At 39.6% G+C, this 22,643-nt stretch overlaps 1 protein-coding gene across 20 annotated transcripts in view; it reads left to right on the top strand.

Moving 5' to 3' along the window:
• Pam (peptidylglycine alpha-amidating monooxygenase) overlaps positions 1-22,643 on the top strand; it is a 274,763-nt gene that overhangs the window by 147,263 nt on the left and 104,857 nt on the right. For all 20 annotated transcript variants that reach the window (XM_030252190.1, XM_030252187.1, XM_030252186.1 and 17 more), the window contains 2 exons: positions 3,914-3,971; positions 13,853-13,940. In XM_030252190.1, the coding sequence (XP_030108050.1) occupies positions 3,914-3,971; positions 13,853-13,940 (146 nt within the window). The remainder of the gene's footprint in view (positions 1-3,913; positions 3,972-13,852; positions 13,941-22,643) is intronic.

The raw sequence follows: 22,643 nt of genomic DNA, 5'->3' as shown, positions 1-22,643 counted from the left end.
GTAGCTGATAAGAGCAATGAACACAGCACGGATCAGATATTAAGAGCAGTTTTCTATATTTTATGCATTGGCGTACATAATCACCATGTATTTTGTTTTTGCTTTAGCTTTATATCAAGAGAATCGGGCTGCCCAATTTGATATATCCATTTAACTCAATAACATCGTTATTCCAGAAGGACTTGAACTGGATTATAACCAAAGAGTAAAACCAACATGTTTTTTTTTCAATATAAAGAACTTTGATTTCATTTGCATTTATTCTAATCTCTTGGGGGTTTGTTATAAATATATGCTTAACTACTTTAATGCACGTTTGTTGCTTCATTTGCTTTGAAGTCATTATGGGTCACATTGCTTTGGATCATCTGTGATGTGTTAAGCAAGTTGCTGTTCTTGTGGCTTTCCAAGGCCTGGGATGAGTTAATGTGAGGAGGACAGATTTTTATTGTCATGACTCCATGCTTAGGAAAGCGTATCCACTGAAACAAAATGAACTTTAAAGGAACAAAAGGGAGGCAACCTTTTACGTTTGGGGTATGCTGAGAGCCATGGAAAGGTTTCCCCTCTGTGCATAGGCTATCTGGGTTTATTAATGGGCATGACTGGGAGGAGAAATAAGCACACTGTACCTGTGGCAGGCTGCCTTAGTGAGGGCCAGAGCGGGGCGGCAGGGCCTGCACAGTACTCCTACAATGAGAGAAGACGGTTTGAGAGAATAGATTCACATCTTTTTTTTTTAATTGGATATTTTATTTATTTAAATTTCAAATGTTATTCACTTTCCCAATCCCCCCCCCCAAGAAGGCCCCTATCCCATCCCTCCTCTTCCTGCTTCTATGAGGCTGTGCCCCCACCCACCCAGGCCTGCCTCCCCACCCTCGCATTCCCCTACACTGGGACATCAAGCCTTCACAGGGCCAATGGCCTCTCCTCCCACTGATGCCCAACAAGGCCATCCCCTGCTATATATGTGGCTGGAGCCATGGGTCCCTTCATGTGTATTCCTTGGTTGGTGGTTTAGGCCCTGGGAGCTCTGGTTGGTTGATATTGTTGTTCTTTCTATGGGGTTACAAACCTTTTCAGCTCCTTCAATCCTTTCTCTAACTCCCCCATGGGGTCCCCAATAGATTTACATCTTAAGAGGCAGAGGAAGGAAGTAGAATTGCTTTGCAGTATGCCTGGCTTCATAGGTATCCAGGGACCTAGCCCTAGGTGTGAATTTCAGGCTGGCACCGAGAGTCATTTTTGTTAGTAGAATGAAGCAGTCCTCTTAAGAGATGCTGGAGTCCTGATAAAGGTGCAGCACTTAGCTGTGAAACGTGTGTTTCACAAGTCTCTTGTGTGTTCAGCCAAGTCTCTTGTACATATTTATGTGGAAGGGGCAGAAAAAAATGGTTTGAACTGAGAAGCTGAAGTCTTTGAAGGCGAAGGTGGTACCTGGTTGAGAACCCCAAAGAGCATGACTAGAATTTGATCAAGGGGACAGTTTTGTCTGTAGAACATCTAAACTGTGGATTGCCTAAGTTTTCCCATCTGTAAAGTAGGGATAAAAATAGTACCCATGTTATAGCAGCGTGTTTTGAGATTTGAAAGGAGCCAATTTTTTGAAAACGAGTAGCCCATAGTACAGTCTCAGAACATGTTCATTACTTTCTTCCTGAGCTTAAAGTGGAGGGAGCATGTCTGTCTACCATATTGGATTGCTTTAACTAGCACAGTAGATGGGAAACACTAAGTTGATGCTTGACACACAATAAGCATAATTCTAGAAATAGCAGTAGGGATAATACGAGTCACAAATATATAGGCTCTAAATTTCTTATAGCTCATGATGTTCACATAAAAAAAGGATGTTGAGATTACTAAATTTAGAATACTTGTGTTTTATAACATCAGTTTTATAAAATTACAAACCAGTTATGAATAATTTTAATCATGGTTGGAAAGTGCTTAGACACTGTTTTGTGTGCGTATCTCTTGGGTTCCATACACAAAGCTCATTGTTCCAGCCTTTTGAGCTTTTCCCTCCTTGTGTATGCTGTAACATTTCACTACCCATTTCTCTTTCTCTTCTCTTCTCTTCTCTTCTCTTCTCTTCTCTTCTCTTCTCTCTCTCTCTCTCTCTTTAATTCCTTTATATTTCAGTTGATATCCCCCTTCCCAGTTACCCCTCCACAAACCCCCATCCCATACCACCTCTCCCTCCTCCCCCCTGCTTCTATTAGGGTGCTCCTCCACCCACTCATGCACTCCTGCCTCACTGCTCTAGCATTCCCCTATGCTGGTGCATCAAACCTCCACAAGACCAAGAGCCTCCCCTGCCATCGATGCCAGACAAGGCCATCCTCTGCTATACATGCAGCTAGAGCTATGGGTCCCTCCGTGTATGCTCCTTGGTTATAGGTCTAGTTCCTAGGAGCTCTGGTTGGTCCAGTGAGTTGATATTTTTCTTTCTATGGGGTTGCGATCCCCTTCAGTCCTTCCCCTAGCTCTTGCATTTGGGTCCCAGGCTCAGCTCGATGACTGGCTGTGTGAGTCTGCATCTGTATCAGTCAACATCTGGCAGAGCCTCTCAGGGGGCAGCCATACCAGGCTCTTGTCAGCAAGGGCTTTTTGGCATCAGCAATAGTATCTGGGTTTGGTGTCTGCAGATGGGATGGATCCCTAGGTGGGACCATCTCTGGATGGCCTGTCCTTCAGTCTCTGTTCAATTTTTTTGTCCCTGTCTTTCCTTTGGACAGGAACATTTCAGGATTAAAAATTTTAAGATGGGTGGGAGGCCCCATCCCTACTGAAGGTTACCATCCACTTTCTAAAAGAGACTTTAAGAGATTAAAGTTCTCTCAACTGAAAAAAAAATATCATAAACAAAAGTAGCATTGGTGACTGAATCATATTTTTGCAATTTTTCAATTTTTACCATACTTGTTTTGTGTATGCCAACGTTTTTGTTTTCTGAGACAGAGGTAAAAAATAGGTCACATGCATGCTTTTTGCTGCTTACTGTACATTTAGAGGCACTCAGATGATCTGTATCCACATTGCCGGGCTCTGTTGATTCTAGCACTTTGCAACAGTAATGTATGAAGTATGAATTATTAACTGGGCGCAGCTTACCTTTGTATTATCAACCGAAGTGCACACTTTGCTGCATACAGATCCCATTTAGGTCTTCTTCAGAAACATGTTCTCCTTAAGGTGAAGCTTTTATTGCTCAACTTTCCTTGTTCCGTTTCTCTATTTTCATTTATTGTTTGGAAAAAAGAGTCTTGCTGTAATGTGCAGACTGGCCTTGAACTCTGGACTCAAGTGATCCTCCTGGCTCATTTCCTGAGCAGATGGATTATACATCCAGTACAATCGCACACCAGTACCCCTGCTTAAAGACTGTAATGTCAGTGTGTGTGATATTGAAGCAACAAGAGTGTCAGTTTAGATAAGGGAACAATAACTTGGAAAGAATGATTTGAGATGATGTTGATTTCTTCAAAGAATTCCATGAAAATTTAAAATGAGAGTAACTATATGCAATATTATCTCAAAACCAACTTCTTGTGGTAATTAAAATATCTACACTAAGATTATAACTTCCTCTTACTCATTTAAAATCAGATGCATTTTTCACATTTAAGTGTTGCCTTTTAAATGTGACCTTGCTAGATTGATCGTCCATGATGATGACCCTTGTAAACAAGTTTCAAAATTGTTTATAAAAGCACCATAGGAAAAATATTTAGTGTATGTAAGTTATCCACACTTAGCTCTTCTGCTCAGGTGTTGGCCGGCCCTCAGTAGGCATTCTGTCCTCATCGGAATATTTTTACGGTCCTGGAGGCCAAGTACTTAGGAGTGGTCATTTCGTTCTGGTTCTTAGTCATTTACCACGAACCTTATATTTCTCTTTTAACAGTCTGACACGTACTTCTGCATGTCCATGCGTCTGCCTGTGGATGAGGAAGCCTTCGTGAGTAAGTACTCTTTGGATCATGGGGGATGGGTGAACAGATATTTGAGATCGGTAAAAGGCTCTCTTTGATGCTTATGAGTGTATTAATCTTCTACTGTCAATTTCCAAAATGCATTTATCATGCCTAATGGGAAAGGAAACTACAGGCAGCCACTGGAGACGTGATTACAAACTGTATCTGGAGAGATTCATGAGGAGTGGTAGTTAAGGCGTTATGTGTGGATGCCAGTGGTTGCCAGGGCTCTGTGGTCCCATTTGTACAGTATTGGCTTTCTGTCTGTATCTGGATTCTTAATTCCTCTGCATTCAATGAAACTGTTTACCTGATAGTTTGTGTAATAAATAGACTATACTTAGAACCAACATTAGGAAGTATAGGTGGATAAAAAAGAAAGGAGAGAGGAAGAGAGGACAGGAGAAAGAGAGAAAGAAAACCCACTCTCTTATATTGTAGGCTAAAAAGACTTTGAAATGACAGGTCCTTCCCAGATGTATCTCTCAATCAGCTAGGAGAAGTGACAAGGCACCATCTGTTTTTGTCTAGATTGTTTTAATTTAAGCATCCCTGATGACAGACTTTTAATGTTTAGGGAAGGAACGGGATTGACAAATTATTGCTGTTCTTTTTTTTTTCTTTTTTTCTTTTTTTTCTTTTTGTTTGTTTGTTTGTTTGTTTTCTGCTTTTCTTTTCTGGCTTAAAATGTTGATATTGGGAAGTTAACTGTAATGAGAGCTGTACTTTGGTCCCGTGCAACTAATTTTCAAGTGGGCTGCCTGAAATGGCTATTATGTGACTAGTAAAATGTGCACACCATAGCCATGGGGCAGCCTGAGAATGAATTTTCATGAGGTGCTTCCTGCAGGAATGTCCATTATAGACCTGCAAAGCCAGAACAATTTGCATGGAGTGTTTTTTTTCTCCACACTCTGCCTGCAATAATGATGACAAAACACACCCTGTAACAGCACTCTGTCCAGAACTGCTCAGTAGTTGATCCCTGAGAGTCAGAGTCACGCCACGACAGGCTGAACGCCGCCTGGAGGGTTGTGGGTGTAGTAGTTGGACATTACTGAGAACAAACTTAGGAGAGTCAGTGCTCTCCAAGTCTAAAATGAGTAACTTTAAAAATAGAAAAACAACTTACATTCCTAATTATAGTTATTGGAATAACCCCAAATGTAACTTAAAATATATCCATTCATATCCATGGGTTTGGCAGCCTAGCAGAGAATAATATTCACACACACACACACACACACACACACACACACACACACACACACACATATATATATAGCTTTACCAGTATTATAACTTTCTCTGTTTATGTTCAGGGGTAGTTTTCCTCCCCCTCCCCCCCCCCCCCCCAGTTTCAAACTTGCTTATGGAGAAGGCCACAAGGCACACCTGTGTAAATACAGTTGTCACAGGGTACGGCAGTATTAGGGATTTCACATTAACCATTACTAGTTGGTTTCTGGAGTTTGGCAGAGTGTTTCAGGTCTGGCCTCTCTAAGGACTGTAACTACACCCTTGGAATGTGCCACTGCTGTTGTTGGATTAATGTGTTTATTTTCAGCTAATTTGAATGTGAAGTCCGAGTAAATATACTGGGCCAAACAACTGAATGCTCCTGGGGGACACATCACACTCTGTGTTAGAACCAGTACACTAACATTTCTTTATTTTCACAGAATCTCTTTTCTAAGACTAAAGTGCTTCGAGCTCTGAGGTTCTCACACAGTCTTCTGTGATCCAAACACTGTTTAGGGTTTCTTCCTTTTTTTTATTAGATATTTTCTTTATCTACATTTCAAATGCTATCCCAAAGTTCCCTATACCCTCCCCTTGCCATGCTCCCCTACCCACCTACTCCTGCTTCTTAGCCCTGGCATTCCCCTGTACTGGGGCATATAAAGTTTGCAATACCAAGGGGCTTCTCTTCCCAGTGATGGCCAACTAGGCCATCTTCTGCTACATATTCAGCTAGAGATACGAGCTTGGGGGGGGGGGACTGGTTAGTTTCTTCCCTTTTTTTTATTGCCAGAAGGATCACTTGCATGGCACAGAATTTCTTACCTGTTGGAGAGAGGGTTTCTATCAGTATGAGTCTTCTGATGAACTGTCACATTGGTAGCCTGTCACCAACATTAGTAGTAGGCACATTCCAAGTATAAAATTGAAAACCAACTGCTAGCACCAACTGGACATTTCTGCAACGGCCTAAGTAAGGGTAGGGCCGTGGTGCCAACATTGCATGTTAGACAGGTGACTACATTATGCTTCTCAGAGTCCCATTATGTGTCTCAGAGATGCTATGGTTGTGTGCTGACTAGAGCTTACCATTCCAAGGGAGCCCAATGAGAGATGATCTCTGTACTTTTTGTGGCTTGTTCCAGATTCTCAGAATTTATCTTTTCCAATAACTATGATTTGATAAGACTAGGTTTGATTAAGACTAAGATTGATAAAACTAAGATTTGATTAGATTAGGTTGGACTTTTTTGTTTTCTTTTTCATTTTAAAAAGATGGATTATGGCAGCTCTATTTGTTCTTTCTTTTCTTAAATGCATGGCTCCTGAGGATAATATTCTCTCTCCATGTATCTGTACACACATAGTACACACAAATGCATATGCAAATACCATACAAAAGTGGATAATTCTCAGTATCGTGTTTACGCGACTTATTTGACTCATTTAAAACAATACACTTACTTATTGAGAAATGCTATGACCTCATCATGAAATTAATGTACATACATATATCATGCTTGCATGTGCATGTATAATATCTATAATGTATTTGTAGACTCATACTGAAATAATACATTTGAATTAAAGTGGGTATTCATCCTAATGAGGACATGGAATTTTATATTTTGAACAAAATGTTCCTAAAACATTGCCTTTGTTTATAACAAGAATTCAGAGACTTGCCTGGTCGAAGGTAAAATAAAATCTGCATTTGACCACTGAACTGAGGCGCTGTCTAAAAGGTGTTTTACAGACACTCAGAGGAATTGGCTGTGACAGCGGCTCACTCAGCCAAGAAATTTGACTGTCATCTTCATCCTCTTGCTTTCGCGCACATCAGTGACCAGTAAATAAATGTGTCTTTTCCTCAGTGAATGATGGCAGCTCCCTACCCATCAGATCATGCTGTACAAATATAGCTGAATTTGGAAATGAATGAAATTAATCTAATGATCTGTCGTTTCTCTTTGTCTTGGGCCTTCGCAGTGATTATCAAGGCACTTCTAGTACGGAATTGCTCAGTTAGAATATTTCTAGATGGGACTGTTCTTAAGCAACATTTACACTGAGGTGAAAACTATAGAAATACTCTGATTTTAATAACAGATACTACTGTGTCAGGGAAGGCCAAGGTTTCGCAAGGTACAAATACAAATTTTGTGGCCTTGACACCAGTAAACAAAAAGGTGAGAGAGAGAGAGAGAGAGAGAGAGAGAGAGAGTGCGCACCCCATGTGTCATTATGACCTTCCTGATTCCAAATATGTGACTGGGTATCTCTTCCTTGCTTACTATAATTTTTTCCAATATAGATTATATAGTCTTCTGAGATCATCCTACCAGAGCAGGGATCTCTTTAATTACATACAATAGTATGGTCTACTCAGGGAAATTCCCTAGAGGAAAGTAGGCAAGTGTTGATCAGGACCTGGGAACTTGAACTATTTTCATATATCCAGGGGTGAAGAATATTCCAGGGGTCGCTCAGAATGAGCACCCAGGAACACGCTGAGCCCAACTATGGGCAACAGTATTGGAGCAGTTAAAAGTAAGTTCCCACTAGACCCCTGTCTTCAAAGGCCAGCCTCACCATGTTCTAGCCACATGATGAGAGGTGAGTTAACCCACTGCTCTCTTCAAGATGCACCTGTTTGTGAAGAAGACGGTTCTCACTTTTAGCATCTTTATGAGAACGAATGTGTATCTGGCAAGGGGCGTGGCCCAACAAATGTTGGCAGATGTAGTGCTGGGAGGAAGGGTTGTCTTACAGAGTGAACAGGTTGTATAGGTTGTGAATTATCTTGAAATCTGAGGTCAGAAATAAGCCAACATTATGAATGGCCTTAAAAGGCTAGAACAGGAATGTAGGCTTCATTCTGTAGGAAATGAGTCTGGGACCACTAGAGGAATAACATGCAAAAGTAGAGCTTAATAATGCTTATACCATCTTACGTCTTACAGCTTGGATGATAAAATCTATTTATTGATTCTTTAGTTCCTTCTCCTATTACCATTAAAGGCAAAGGTTTTAAAGGCCTGTGTGTCATCTGGAAGTTTAATTCCTTCTTTATACTGATTTTTTTTTGTTCATTCCTCAGAATTATTCCATTTGCAATTTATGTTCAAAGTGTTTCTTCATTAATTCTCCATAGCAGCTGATAGCCCTCATAACCTATGTTACATATTCATTATAAATTTTTACATCATTGTCAGTATTAGGAAGTGTTACTGACAGCTCTCTATTAAGCCTACTGTTTTAACAACTCAAATAGAAGGTCCTTTAGTGCAGGATTGCCCTGTGCTGTGGGACAGCTGTTGGAAGATGATGGAGTCCGCTTAAGGCTTCGCACGCACTGGCAATGGACTAGAATGCTTGCATCTTTACAGTTGTATTTTTTTCTCAATTGCAATATTATGAGCATTAAGGTTTATCCCACATTTAAATTACAATTCAGAACATTACTATCTTCCAGTATAATCTTTATTCTGTAGATATGAAGAAATGCTTATGGGAGTGATATTAAGAACTGAGGGCTTTTTTTCCCAATGATATCTTGTATTATTCAGTTTCTTAAGTGGTACACTTTTCCAGCCCTGTTGAGTATGGCTTGAATCGCTAGGATATTAATATAGTAAATCATTTTAATTTTTTTTACTTTTTTTGAGGGGGCAGATGCCATCATATTTGGAGGTCAGAGGACAACTTCTGGGAGTTCTCCTTTAACCAAATGCATTCTAGGGATCAAACTCAATCTTTCAGTTAGCAGAATGCCCTTGGCTGCTGACCAACCTCTACTATTCCTGTTCTTTATCATATATGCAGACTTAGTCACAAGCCACTCCATGTTTTCGCTGGCTACACCTCATCCAGAAAAAAATATATATATATATAATATAGCATTGAGTTTTAGGAATTGTTTAATAGGGCAAGTAGAAAAAAATCTCAATTTTATCTTTAGAAATTATACCTTCAAAGAAACCTTATTTTAATCAGTAAAGTTAAAAGATCAAGGAAATCTAAAATTTACTAAGAGTAGTTAACCAAAACCGGAGTGTGCAGTCACAGTAGAATATATTCCACTACTTAAGAGTAGCTGTAATTAGGATCATCTGTGGTAAGCAAGCCTTCTACCGCTGGACTAAAACCCAAGCTGACATTATTTTAACAACAAATATAACACAGGCTGAACAGTACCATTAAAAAATTATTTGACAGCATCTGGTAATATCCATGCTCTACTAAAGAAGCCATTTATTTATACAGAATAATTCCACTGCAAAAAAATAGGAACAGACTTAAGAACAGGTATCTCACCATTTTTACACACATGCACATGCATGTCCTCACACACATGCCCCCATGTGTGCACATGTGTTCAATTGGTGTTTTTCCTCCAATTCCTGTGCTTAGCTAAAAAGGGTGAGGTAGCCATTTCTGTTTGTAACAGGGTTCTTTGTATGCACGTTGATATCTTCCAGGTCGCTGGTTCCTCCACTAGGCTGAGTGCGTTCTTCAGTCTTTCCACATCATGAACTTGATATATCCAGTTTGACATGTAGACCAAGACCTGCAAATCCACTTGGAAAGGAAATATGGAGAGAGAACCAAGTGTTCAATGAAAATGTCTCCTGGGTCACAGCCTTAGACATGTCAATGGCCCTGATTGTAGTCTGCTGCTAGCTAAAGGAGGCCACAGATCCCTAGAACACCATGCCCCTGGAACAGACTTTGCTTAGAGCTCCAGAAATCAAACTCTTTGTCTGTCCTCCTTCTTATGTTCTTCCTACTCATACTGTTGCCTTTCATTTTGGGTGGCATCACCCACTGGGGAGTCCTCCAACCTGTATATTTTCACTGTCGCCTCTTGCCTTGCATTGATGTGTCTGAGTGACTGCTTCTTCGTCTTCTTCCTTCAAAGGGGCTTAATTCCCGGGGCTTGACCTATGCAATTTTCTCTGGACATATGCATCAAGTGATCTTAACTGTTAGCATCTTTTCCAAGAAAACCACTGCTATCTTTCTGCCCACCTGGAGGACTGATGGCAGGTGCTAGCTGGTGAGCTATAACACTTCTTTGTACTCTTGGAAGGCTGAGGTCTGAGCAAGCTGTCACGCCTAGGCAGCTTTGTTTATCCTGCCTGCCAGAACAGTACAGTCACATGGGAGTGTTTTTGTTATTAGCTCCCAACTCCTTCTCCCTGGGATCCCTTTCTTTCTTTGGTAAATGATAAGACATCAGAGGATTAGAAGGAATGGAACGATTTCTTTTAAGATATGGTTTTATTTTTGTAAATTTTGTTTCTTGCTCTGTTGAGTTCACGTGTATGGCTTCTGTTCAGTGTACTTTAATCCTGTTCACAAGGGTTGTAGCCTCAGTATTTCTATAAGAAGTAGGAATCAAACTAGCCCAGGAAACGACCTGTCAAACTCTCTTCGCCTACTGGTCACATTTAAATGGAATTTCTAAGCACTGTTATTGTAAGTCATCCAGTGTTTGCTTTAGATTTACATTTAAGTACAACTTTTTTTTTTAAAGCTGGACGTATTTTTCATTTCAGTTTGCAATGAATTGTGCTCTGAGATATAATTATAAAAAATACATAGATATATTTTTTCATTAGGATTTGAAAAAAGATAGCTAACATCTTGTTTTACCTTGCATGTATAATTTCTTTAGCATTTAGTATAATTTCTTTAGCATTTAAATTACATTTTTTTAATTCCTGAAGGATGATATGAGTTAAGAAGAATAAGTTTTTGGGGGGTAGGAGGTATTTGTTTTAGAATAAATATTTTTGTGAGTGGAAACAGTGGAATTTTCTTTTGCCACTGCTTAACGATGGATTTTTCTCATTTCAGAAGCAAAATCAAACTTCTAGCTAGTCAAGGTTTGATGTAAAACAAATAAGTGGTACATAAGAAAGTGTGTCAAAATGGGTTTCAAGATAGGTGGTGAGAGTCTCCCCTTGACTACAAAGAATGGCAGAAAGTCCTTGTGTCTAAGCAGACACCTAGGCATGTTCACTCTTTCTCTCCTTGCAAAAGGCAAGACATGGCTTACTTTTGCCTTCATGAACAATCTCTCTCATCTGAATCCCTTTATAAAATTATTGATAGCTCACCTTTTTCTCCAAAAAAAGTTTTTTGCTTTGTTTCTCCACAGAAGCTTCACAGCATTAATATAAAACAATCCAACTGATGTTTTCTAAAGGAATCCTGACAGTTCAGGGTTTTCTTTGTTTTTTTGTCCTGAACCTTCTCCAAGGTTCCAACTTCTGTCCACCCCACAGCTCCATATATAATCTGAGTGACTGACTCCCAAATGGAATACATATTCATTCATTCATTCATTCATTCTCTCTCTCTCTCTCTCTCCCCATCCCTCCCCCCTCCACCCATATCCCCAAGTGTCACACCCAAATTCTAGCATTGATTCAATGGTAGGAAATCTATCTAGCCCTCAAAAGATCATCTATCGAGATGAAGTTATACAAGATCCCAGGGAAAGCCACTTACAGATTTCCACACTTACATTTTTTTTTTTATTGTACGTTAAGCACAAAAGTGGAGGCTGGAGAAATGGGTCAACAGTGAGGAACACTTCTTGTTCTTTCCAAGGATCTGAGTTCCATTCTCAGCTCCCACAATGGGGCAGTTTACAACCGCCTGTGACTGTAACTACTGATCTTTGTAGGCAATTGAAAACGTGTGTCCTATTTACACAGACACACATAAATAAAAATAAAAAATGGACCTTGAATGATTCTTTGGAGGTTCTAGCAAGGGACCAAGTTACTCATATACTCTTGAGCAAAGACTGGTCCTCCTTTATTCTAGAGCAAGCAGCTTCAGCAGTGAGCAGAGAGGGAGGAAGTGGATACACACCTAGCCAACCAAATCAGCTGAAGTGACGCTGGTGATTCATGGGTTGACAGATGTCACAGTGAAGTCACTGTCACATCCTTTTCCCTCTTCTCTTGCTAACAAATTTTGAGTTTCTATGAATTATTAGCTGTTGTAACTTTCAGTTTACTCTTTACTTCCAAAGCAGCGTCCATCTCCTTGGTCCACTGTATTCTTTGTTTGAGAAAACAGATCCTCAGGTTATAGTAAGTCTGTCTTCCAGTCATCCTCTTTGTTAGCCTCATAAGTGGTGGCATTTGAGCTCTTATTTTCAGTGCAGTAACTGAAAAGCTTCTGGTTTGCTGTGAAAACTGCAGGTTAGGTTGGCAGAGAGCATGCTTGCTAAATTGCCATCTCCACAAGTCCCATGCCACAATTGGATATAGAATGTTTCCATTTAATAATACTCATGTCTTACTATGCTTTTGAATGACAAATGATGCTTCATTAATTTTGTCTAGGAGCCAGACAAAAGTGGGCAAAAGGTGCCCTAAGACACACATGATATTAGCTTAGCATTTTTGTATGCACTGGAGACACATAAACTTTTTTTTAAAGCTGGAGGTATTTTTTTTTCATTTCAGTTTGCAGTGAACTGTACTCTGAGATATAATTAGAAAAATATGCAGATATATTTCATATATCTACATCACAGGTAGCACTTTCAGTGAGGACAAAAAGGGACAAAAATCCCATCCATGAAAGGGAGGCTAAGCTTAATATCAACCATTGCTAATACAACCATGAAATTTACTTGTGTGTTCTGCATTGGTTTTTGCTTATTGTAGTATCTTCCATGCTGGTTTTGAGAGGAAAGGAGGATTGGGTTGCTAATAGGTGCTAGTATTTTTCACAAGTGCACTTCTGTTTTTCTAAAGATACATTTGCACATATGTTTTCCTTTCTGGGGAAATCTCTCTCTCTCTCTCTCTCTCTCTCTCTCTCTCTCTCTCTCTCTCTCCCTCTCTCTCTCTCTCTCTCTCTCTCTCTCTCTCTCTCTCTCTCTCTCTCTCAGGATTGGGTTGCTAATAGGTGCTAGTATTTTTCACAAGTGCACTTCTGTTTTTCTAAAGATACATTTGCACATATGTTTTCCTTTCTGGGGAAATCTCTCTCTCTCTCTCTCTCTCTCTCTCTCTCTCTGTGTGTGTGTGTGTGTGTGTGTGTGTGTGTGCACATGCACAGGCATATATGCATGCACTCCATGTGCTCAATGACTGCCATTGTGATTTAAGGTGATATAGATATGTTGTGAATCCTTCTGCTCATGTTTTGACCACTTGCTGTGACTTCTGTTTTACTGCATCATTGTGCAATGTTTTCTGGTACACAGCACTCTGCTTAAAGTGGGAAGGAAATCTATGGTGAATAAATAGCCTGGAGCTTTCACATCATACCCTTATAATGCATTCACCACATTAAAAGGGACAGTTCATTTTTAAATGTGTGTGTGTGTGTGTGTGTGTGTGTGTGTGTGTGTGTTAATAGCAGTCATCACTAGCCTGTTAATATTTTCTTTTTTCATACACAATAGTTTACTGTATTCCTAAATCAAATTATTAACTCATACTCACCTTAAGATATTGGGGCATTTTATCATGAAAGCATCAAAGCATATTTTTAAACAGATATTCGAGCTGTTGAAAGATGTGGTCTCCTCTGACATTGCCACATACGCATATAGCTTGTAGTCACATTTGTGTATTGTTTTCTCCTGACAGTTGACTTCAAGCCTCGGGCCAGCATGGACACTGTCCACCATATGCTGCTGTTTGGATGCAACATGCCCTCATCCACTGGGAGTTACTGGTAAGGATTGGCCGGCTCGCAGTAGAAACCTGTACCACATGTATTTATGTAAGGATTTTACAGGTGACAATAGGCACATAACGGTGCTCACTGACATCCTGTGGTTATCGTAATTATTTAGTCCCCTGTTCAGCATCAGCCTTAGTCACTGATTAAATGCTCATACAAAGTGAATTCAGATTATTGATATTCTGACATCAGTTTTTGTACAATTCACGTTTCCACCCAAAAAACACTGCAGTTCTGTTCATCCAAGGTTCTTTGGTCCCATTGGCTGTGCGAAGTTATCTGTAGGCATCATTTTATTTATCCTACTGCCTCTTTAAAGCAAGCATTTCTACATTTTACAGACAAGAAGCCAGAAGCTCAGGTGTACTAACTTATTCAAAGGATCAGCTATCTGGACACAAGCCATACATTAATATGTCTGATTCCAAAGTCCAAATATTTTCAATTTAACCATATTGTCCAGTGTTTATTTAAGTAACTATTACAGTTTTGGGAATGATTTTAATCATTTCTTTGAGCTTTCTATTGTGCCATGACTAATCAATAAACCATTCTTAAATGTCTATTCTAGAGTGGCAGAGGATGATGTGGGGGCAGTTCAATGATAAATGTGTTTTCTACACCCAGAAATGTATTCTATAATTATTATGTCTTGAAATTTCCCCTCTCATTGTGTTCTTCAGTGTCACTGAAGATCTGTAAAATCTGAAAAAAAATACCAATATATTCTAAGCTTCCTGCTTTTCACTGACACGTGGAACCATTGTCAAATATTTAGCAGTCCAGAATGACCGGCATGTCATGCCATGCACCATGAAGCAATGTTTTGATATCCTGCTCCTACATAATCATGTAGAGCAACATCTCAGTGTATCCTAATATTAATTAGTGTGATGAGAGGCTTGCAGCAACTGCTTTCTAGTCATTTCTATAATAAACAATTGCAATATGTATTTGAAACTGGGAAAAGCATGGGGCAATTAGTGGAAATCTCCATAGACCAAGTGCCATCAAAGCATTTGTTAATAGGCTTACGTTATTTGATGTAATGGGCATACCACATAGGAACCAACCTCATGTGACTAGGTTTATATAAAAATGGAATCAGCAAATCACAGTTAATACCCTTTGGTATCAACATTATTGTTTTATCTCTTTCATAAATTTTTGTAAATAAAAAAATCTCCATTAAAAGATTGTTCTTTGACAGTCTTTTCTGAGTCTTATTCAACAAATCACATCCTTTATTTTGTAGGCTTTCAAAATATCCTTTCTGCAACCAGCGATATAGTCTTTTAGTTTACAGAGTGATTAAAAGAGCTGGAAGGAACGTAAGATCTTTAAATGTGCTTTGGCTTCACCTTGCCTGGGAAGAAAGAAAAAGCCCAACAGCACTTAAAAGCTATGAGGATCCAAACTGCTAAAAATTATATAGGCAAAAGTTCTGTTTGCTCTTTTCATCCCAGAGGAATATCAAAACAATCACATTGTTTCTGCACTTTAGATATTTATTGGTACTCTTAAATGTACTATTTTGAAATTCTACTTTTATAGAAACTTTATGTATACGATATTCTGCCAAAGGGTTTAAAGTTTGGGGAGAGGGGTGCCATCAAAGGAAATGCCAGTGAAAGTGGAATTGTGGGATGATTTCTGTGTCTCTGTATGTTGTCTTGCTAAAATTAGTGTTTGAAAGACAATGAGACAGAAGTGAAACAGTATCAAGCCCACAGCCAGATGCTGTGTGTTGGATATTGAGCTTATTGGGTTCATTGACTTTAGATATGTGCTCGGTCGCTCTTGAACCCCGTTTATGCTGACTGTCCATAATTCTGTAAGTATGCCTTGCATACCTTCTAGGAGTCAGCTGAGGAAGGTGTGATGACCAGATGTTGGCTATGTGCAGAGGTTGGCTCACCTCAAGCACATATCTGCTGTGCATATCTGCTGTGCATATCTGCTGTGCATTGTGCCGATGAGTAATTAGGATTTTGTGTAATGCTGAGTCCACATCATTTTAGATGTAATTTAAGCTACTTGCTTGGTAGCACGTTCCCTTTTCATCTATAGATTTGTAATAATTGGCTGTGTAGCCATAAAACAAGGAAAATAATTGATGCTATTATTCATCTTCTTTTAGCCAAGCCCAAAGTCTTCATGTAACGTTTGGAAGTAGATATAGGAGCCGTTCAATATGCAAAGTAGAAGGCAGGCATTAAGCAAGGCTGCTGCTCTACTCACTTTGGCTTTACAGTCGAGCCTTGCATCCCAGTTAACATTAATATAGATTCTTCTCTCCAGTATTTGGCAGGGCCCATTTCTCTCTTTAAAAAATTAGAATTCATGGCACTTCGTGGGCTGAACACTTCTAGGTTGCTTTCAAAGGACATTTTACCTCCTGCCCCCCACTGCTTTGCAAGGGCAGCAGCAGAGCCTGTGGAGGCTCTCTCAACACTTGCCTTCCTTTTCTCCCACCTCAGTCAACTAGTGGCAAAAATATGCCACTGTGGAAAGTTCTGTCTTCTTTGAGTAACAAGATTAATCATGTTCATTTTAGGTCGTAAATCTAGCATTTGATTCTTCCAGAATAGAAGATGTTTAAATAAAGACTCTGCAACAACTCTCACACATACTTCCCAGGGGGATATCTGTACTGATTATTGATACTTAATAATATCAGTAGCCCATTTATGATCTAGTAAACTCTTTGGGGAGCACAAATCTATTTTGACAGTGTATAAACGCATAATATTATTTTTTTTTACCAGTCAAGCTTAGATTTCTTGTTTTCTTCATGCTAGTGTGATCTCCTTCTGTCCACCTTTCCCGATGCCTTTTTCCCGTGAGTTTTTGCTTTCGCTCCCAGCTCATTGGCAAAAAGGCATGCATCTTTAATATAGAAAGCATTTTTCCCTGAAATTATGAAATTATAACTCACCCCCTGTCTTGAGGCAGCACTTACGATACGGAGGCAAAGAGCTGCTCTGATGTTTCAGTGCGGAGCTGCCCTCCTTTGCTCTCGGTAATTGCCTCGTTCTACTGTTCATTAAAATATATTTACAGTTATATTAAGTTTACATGAAAACAGTAGACACAGCATGAAGCAGTTTTCATTATGCAGTCATTTTAATTTTAAAGTTTTTTTTCCCTTCCATACGCATTCCAGTCTTTTGTGTCTCGTTCCAAATTAGCTACTCACACTGTTAATGTGTCTAGTTAATTATATGCATGTGCACTTAAATTGCATACATTGATGTGAACCTTTTAATATACTGTGGGGTGGTCTCTTTATAGTTCGAGTGGGTCTGATGCTCAATTCCAAATTAACATACCTCAGGAGGATGCAAATAGGGACCAGCTGATGGAGCAGCCTCTCTGGTGACCCAAGAAGGCAGATGTAACCTAACATCCCTGGTTGCTGTCTGTTCATGCAAAAGGCAGTTAGCCACATCTAGGGACCAGTGGTGAGGGATGACGGAAGGCAGGAGCGAAGGGAGCAGTAGAAGGATTTGCTGGACTGTGCGTGAGCTCCAACATTTAAGCACAGCAGATTTGTTGGCTGAATTTGCGCCTAAACAAGTGCTCCACTACTTGCCATATCTCCAGCGCTCTTTGGGGGACAAAACGAAAATGCAGCTTATAAACTCTGCTGAATTTAAATGTATGTAACTCTACTTGTAACTAGCCAATCAGAGTGTCTTGGAAAATACAATTCTCATTGTTTCTTCCTAGGAATGCATCATTGCACCTTCATATGCTATTTGAATCAATAAGTAGTTATTCACCAAGAGTTCAAGATTTGGGGGAAAAAATATGATTTTTATTTAGATGAATTATTTGACATTGAGGGTAATAGTTTTGAAGTACTTTTGAAAAGATTGAAAAGATTGATCTATTTTTATTTTACATGGTATGCCTGAGTTCCCTTACATGCATGTATATGTGCTGTGCTCATGCATGGTACCCCCAAAGCCAGAAGAGAGTGCTGGAGTCCCTGGAACTACTATTATGAGGCCTGTGAGCTGCCACTTAGGTAATGGGAAGCGAACCAAACTGAGATTCTTCCTAAGAGCAGGAAGGTCTGTTGACTGCCAAGCTGCCCGTGTGCCCGGGAGTGCTCTTTTTATTAATATTATTTTATTTTTTTAGAATTTGTGATTGTAGGGTTCTACAATTTCTGTTCTGCTGAGTGCAGATTTTGGTGCTTAAACAACTTAGGGCAAACTGAGATTCTTTTTCTTCAAAGTATTGGGTGAGGTGCTAGTGGCGAGAACAGTGACTACAGATACTAGTTATGTGCTGAATACTTCAAGAAGATGAGGGGTTTGTTTCAAAAGTTTAATAAATGTTTTGAATGTTCAAGGGGATACATATGTGTAACTCAATTTAAACATTGACCATTTCATGGCACCACACTAATACGAACATTTTTATTTTGTTTGTGTATCGGTTAAATTGTTTCAATGACCCAAAACACCATTATGACAAAAATACAGAATAACATAAACTGGAAAAAAATACCAAGATGGTTAGGCTGTTCGAGGTAGCGGACTTTAAATGTATCACCAGTCACGTTCCGCGGTATGGTTGTCTGTACATAGCTGAAACTATTTTTAGTTCTTATAATTAATTTTTTATTTTAAAACTATTCCTAGTGACACTTATGACCAGCTCAACTTGAAAAATCAAAGAGAGCTGCTACAAGCTGTTTGATGTTTTTTTAAAAAGGGAGAATCCCAGCCCTCTCTAAAGGAGGCCATTTCCAGCTGCTCTAACTTAGCATCATTCTCAAACCAAAGCAGTAGAGTGCCTCACCATCCTCTGAAGAATTAGCTTAAATCCCTTTCAACTGCTTCTATTTATTAGCCACCTGCTGTGTCTCTTTAAATGCCACCATCTCCACAGGGTTATAGATGCTGATGGGAGGGGAGAGAAGAGAGAACATTGCTAGAGCATATGTATGCCTGTGTGTAACACTCCCCTCCCTTACTCATTTAAATGGCTTATCCTAGTGACGATGCTTCCCAGATAAGGCCAAGGCTTTGCTGCTTCCCTCCTGATCGTCCTGATTGAGAGCAGGGTGTGCGCATGCTGCTTTTGCAGTTTTTCTGCATCCTGGATGCTCATCCTTGCACACTCCATAGCAACAGTCAAAGTATTTTCTGCAGTACTTTCTTTGTCTCTTCCTCCGTAAGAAACTTCTAAAAATTCAACAAATAGAGCATTCATTTCCACATAACAAACATAGCAAGCCTCCAAATCCCGTACCGACCTTCATTTCGGGCATCATATGATGTGCATTTAAGGGCAGTGTTTTGTCACACGCTTCTGCTGAACTAGAATGAACTGGCTTCCCTTTGTTTAGTATGCATTTTGTTTAGAAAGGGTCTGTACTCCTTGATGACCTGGAACTTGTTTTTTTCCTCCATCTCTTGCGTGCTAGGATTAAACCACCTAGTCTTGCTCATGTTACCTTACAGATTGGACAGTTGCCCTCGTAAAAGCTCGGCAGAGCTTGCTCAGTGCGCTGCCTCCATAGAAGAGATGGGCTTTTTTGGACTGAGAATTGTGCTGCATACCCTCTGTCCTTACAAATGTTATTGCCCCTCTCATTGGGATGTTGGGGGCTTCAGGGGTAGTTCCTATGGTGCTGTTCGTCAAACCACTACCAAACTTATTTAGTTTTCTGGCTAGGTGTTCTTTGATTTACTGTGGGAATGTATAATTCCTACAGAACTACTGAAGGTCCCATGGGATTATCTGAATTTGCAGAAGTCCTGTATTGGTTATAAGGCACCAGTTAATGATATATGAATTTTTAACTAGGACCAGTGCACTTTCAAAAGGTAATAATATCCTACCCACAGTATTTATTACATTGTTTCAAAAAAAAAAAAAAAAAAAACCTCTGTTAATTTTTCTGGCTATGGTTGCTAGATAGCTAATGTATTACAGTTTGAATTTAAGGCCTACCTGTATTGGTTTCTTTTCCTGTTGCTGTAATACAATTCCCTTACAAAAGCAACTCAAGGGGAAAGGATTCATTTCAATTTACAAGTCAAGCAAATGTCACATCACGTCTATATAGTCAGAAGCTGAGAGTGTTGAGTACTGGCTCTCAGCTCATTTTATCTATTTTATATATAATCCAGGATCCCTGCCTGGGATAGGGTGCAAATGACAGGAAAGATGACTCTTACGACATCAAATCACCTAATCAAAATAATTCTGCACAGGTGAACCCAGAGGCGGAATTAACCCACACACTTGTGCCTGGAAGCTGTTTCCAAGGCGATTCAGACCCTGTCAAATGGACAGTTCATACTAACCGTCCCCAAGCCAAACTGGACCTGACAATTTGGGCTTTATTATCTTAGCCAAATGAGATGATAAGGTGTCATTGCCCATCTCGACCAAGCAACCTTCAATTTCAAATAGCCTTTAGCAGATTATAAGCAGTAAGTGCTTCATCAGTCACTTAGATAGATGATCCAACATGAAGGCCTTGCTCTCTTTGAAGCTCGGCACAATCAGAAAGTATTCTTGCCATTCCAAAAGGGCCCCTGTGGATTAGAGGTGAAAAGGCTTCCACCGGGTAAGTCCAGGAATCCAGAACCATCTTAATTTCAAATGTTAATTGTTGCCCTGCCCTTTAAGCTAGCAAGGCCATTGTTTTATTTATAGAATGTGAAACTGTTTTGTGCCACTAGGTTCTATCATCAGTGAAACTCATCTCTCCTGACATCCCATTTTACTGTCTTCCTTTAGTTCCCTCATGAATGTTTAAGATTATTTTCAGTATCCTGATATCTTTCTGTGAGTCATCGTTACTTAGTCATGTATTTAATACATTTATATACATATATACATTTATACACATATATGTATAAATGTATACATTTATGTACTTACATGTGTATGTGTATACATATACATATGGCAGATGTTTTAATAAAGGCAAGATTTTAAAACTATCACTTTATGTGTGGGTATTTTGCTTTCATGCATGTCTGTACAAGCAGCGCCTGTGTGCAGTGCCCACAGAGGCAAGAAGAGAATATCAGATCCTCTGGAACTGGACTTACAACTATTATGAGAAGCCATGGGTGCTAGGGACCAAACTCAGATCCTTAGGAAAAATAGTCAGTACTCTTGACCAGTGAGCCATCTCTCCAGCCACAAGCTGAGATTTATTTTTTAATTTTTATTGTGATGAGTGTGTATGTATGTATATATGTGTGTATGTGTTTAGGAGTCCATGGGAGCCAGAAGAATTTGTCAGGTGCCCTCGAGCTGGAATTATGGGTAGTTGTGAACCCAATGTGTGTGCTAGGAACCAAACTTAGGTTTTTCTGGAAGAGTAGTGTGTGTCCTTAACCACTCAGTCAACTCTGTAGTCCCAAGATCTATTTTTGAAGTTGTTATTCTAGTAGATCTGACAAAGGTAGGATGTGAAATTGTTTGACTTTGTGATTTCCCCCTGAAATTTGATTTTAGAACTGCTTGTACACATTGCATCTTCAGGTACGACAGTATCCATAACAGTTTATCTTCGTAGGATATTCTGTCTGTAAATCAGTGTCATGAGTTGTGATGAAAGAAAGCGTGACAGCCAGAGCTGTCAACCGTGGCTTAGTTCTGTGACCTTTGGAGTGGCTTGAACTGAGTGACTTAGTTTCAAAGTACAGCCCATTCGAAGTATTCCTAAGACAGTGAAGAGAAGCCAGGCAAGTCATGACTCAATATGCTGGTGCTTATATTTTGCTTTTATCATACTAGCAATTCTTATATGTGACAATGCGGTATCGTAGTCAGCTGAGTTATTTACATGTCTGAACATGTAAAAGGAAAGAAGCAAACTACACTGCCTGGATGCATACCGTCTAGTACAGTGCTGTGATTAAAGCAGGGGAATTGGTGATGGGGTTCCTGGGAAGGAAAACTAGAACTCAGCCTTAAAGCAGAGAGTTAGGAAAGAGTCTCCCAAACCAAGAGAGTAGTGGAAACAAGAATCAAGAAAATGCACAGTACCGTGGCATGAGCAGAGGTCTTACATGTTATGTGTTATGCTACAGTATACAATAGTTCACTTTCATTTTTGGGAAGCATGTGAAAAATTTTGAGCCAGCAAATTCCATAAATGTATAGCTAGAAATATTTACTAAGCCAATGTTCTCTGTTTTCTGTCCATCTGCTTCCATATAGTCACACATTAAATCCTGACTTCCATATTAGAGAAGACTTACCACTGTCAGCACACTGATGCTAGGCCCTGGAGATTTATGATCCTTGTTGAAAGGTATGAAAACTGCCACTCAAAGCTTTACATTTTAACAGCTCACAGGGAGTAAGGTATAAAGTCCATCACATCTGACAGCCTCGTTTCTCTAACTATTATACAAAAGAAGCCAAGGAAATGTTTATGGTTTTGGGCACTGTCCAACACCCTAAGTCCTTGAACACATTTGGCATGGGGATGCCATAAACATTTGTTCCAAACACAATTATCACATGGTAATGGTCCTTCATGTTTAGTGTATGGCAGTTGACAAGAACAGTAAGAAACAACTGGTTGATGTGTTTTACAGCGCACATAACACAGTCTCTCTGGAGTCTGATTTGCTGTAGCGAACATTTGCTAAGCATAGCATTTGGGACCCCCTGGTGCTGGCTTTCTCATTCTTAATTCTGAGA

Source organism: Mus musculus, chromosome 1, assembly GCF_000001635.26.
Source record: "Mus musculus strain C57BL/6J chromosome 1, GRCm38.p6 C57BL/6J".
Lineage (NCBI taxonomy): Eukaryota > Metazoa > Chordata > Mammalia > Rodentia > Muridae > Mus > Mus musculus.
This window is presented reverse-complemented; position numbering and strand designations above follow the sequence as displayed.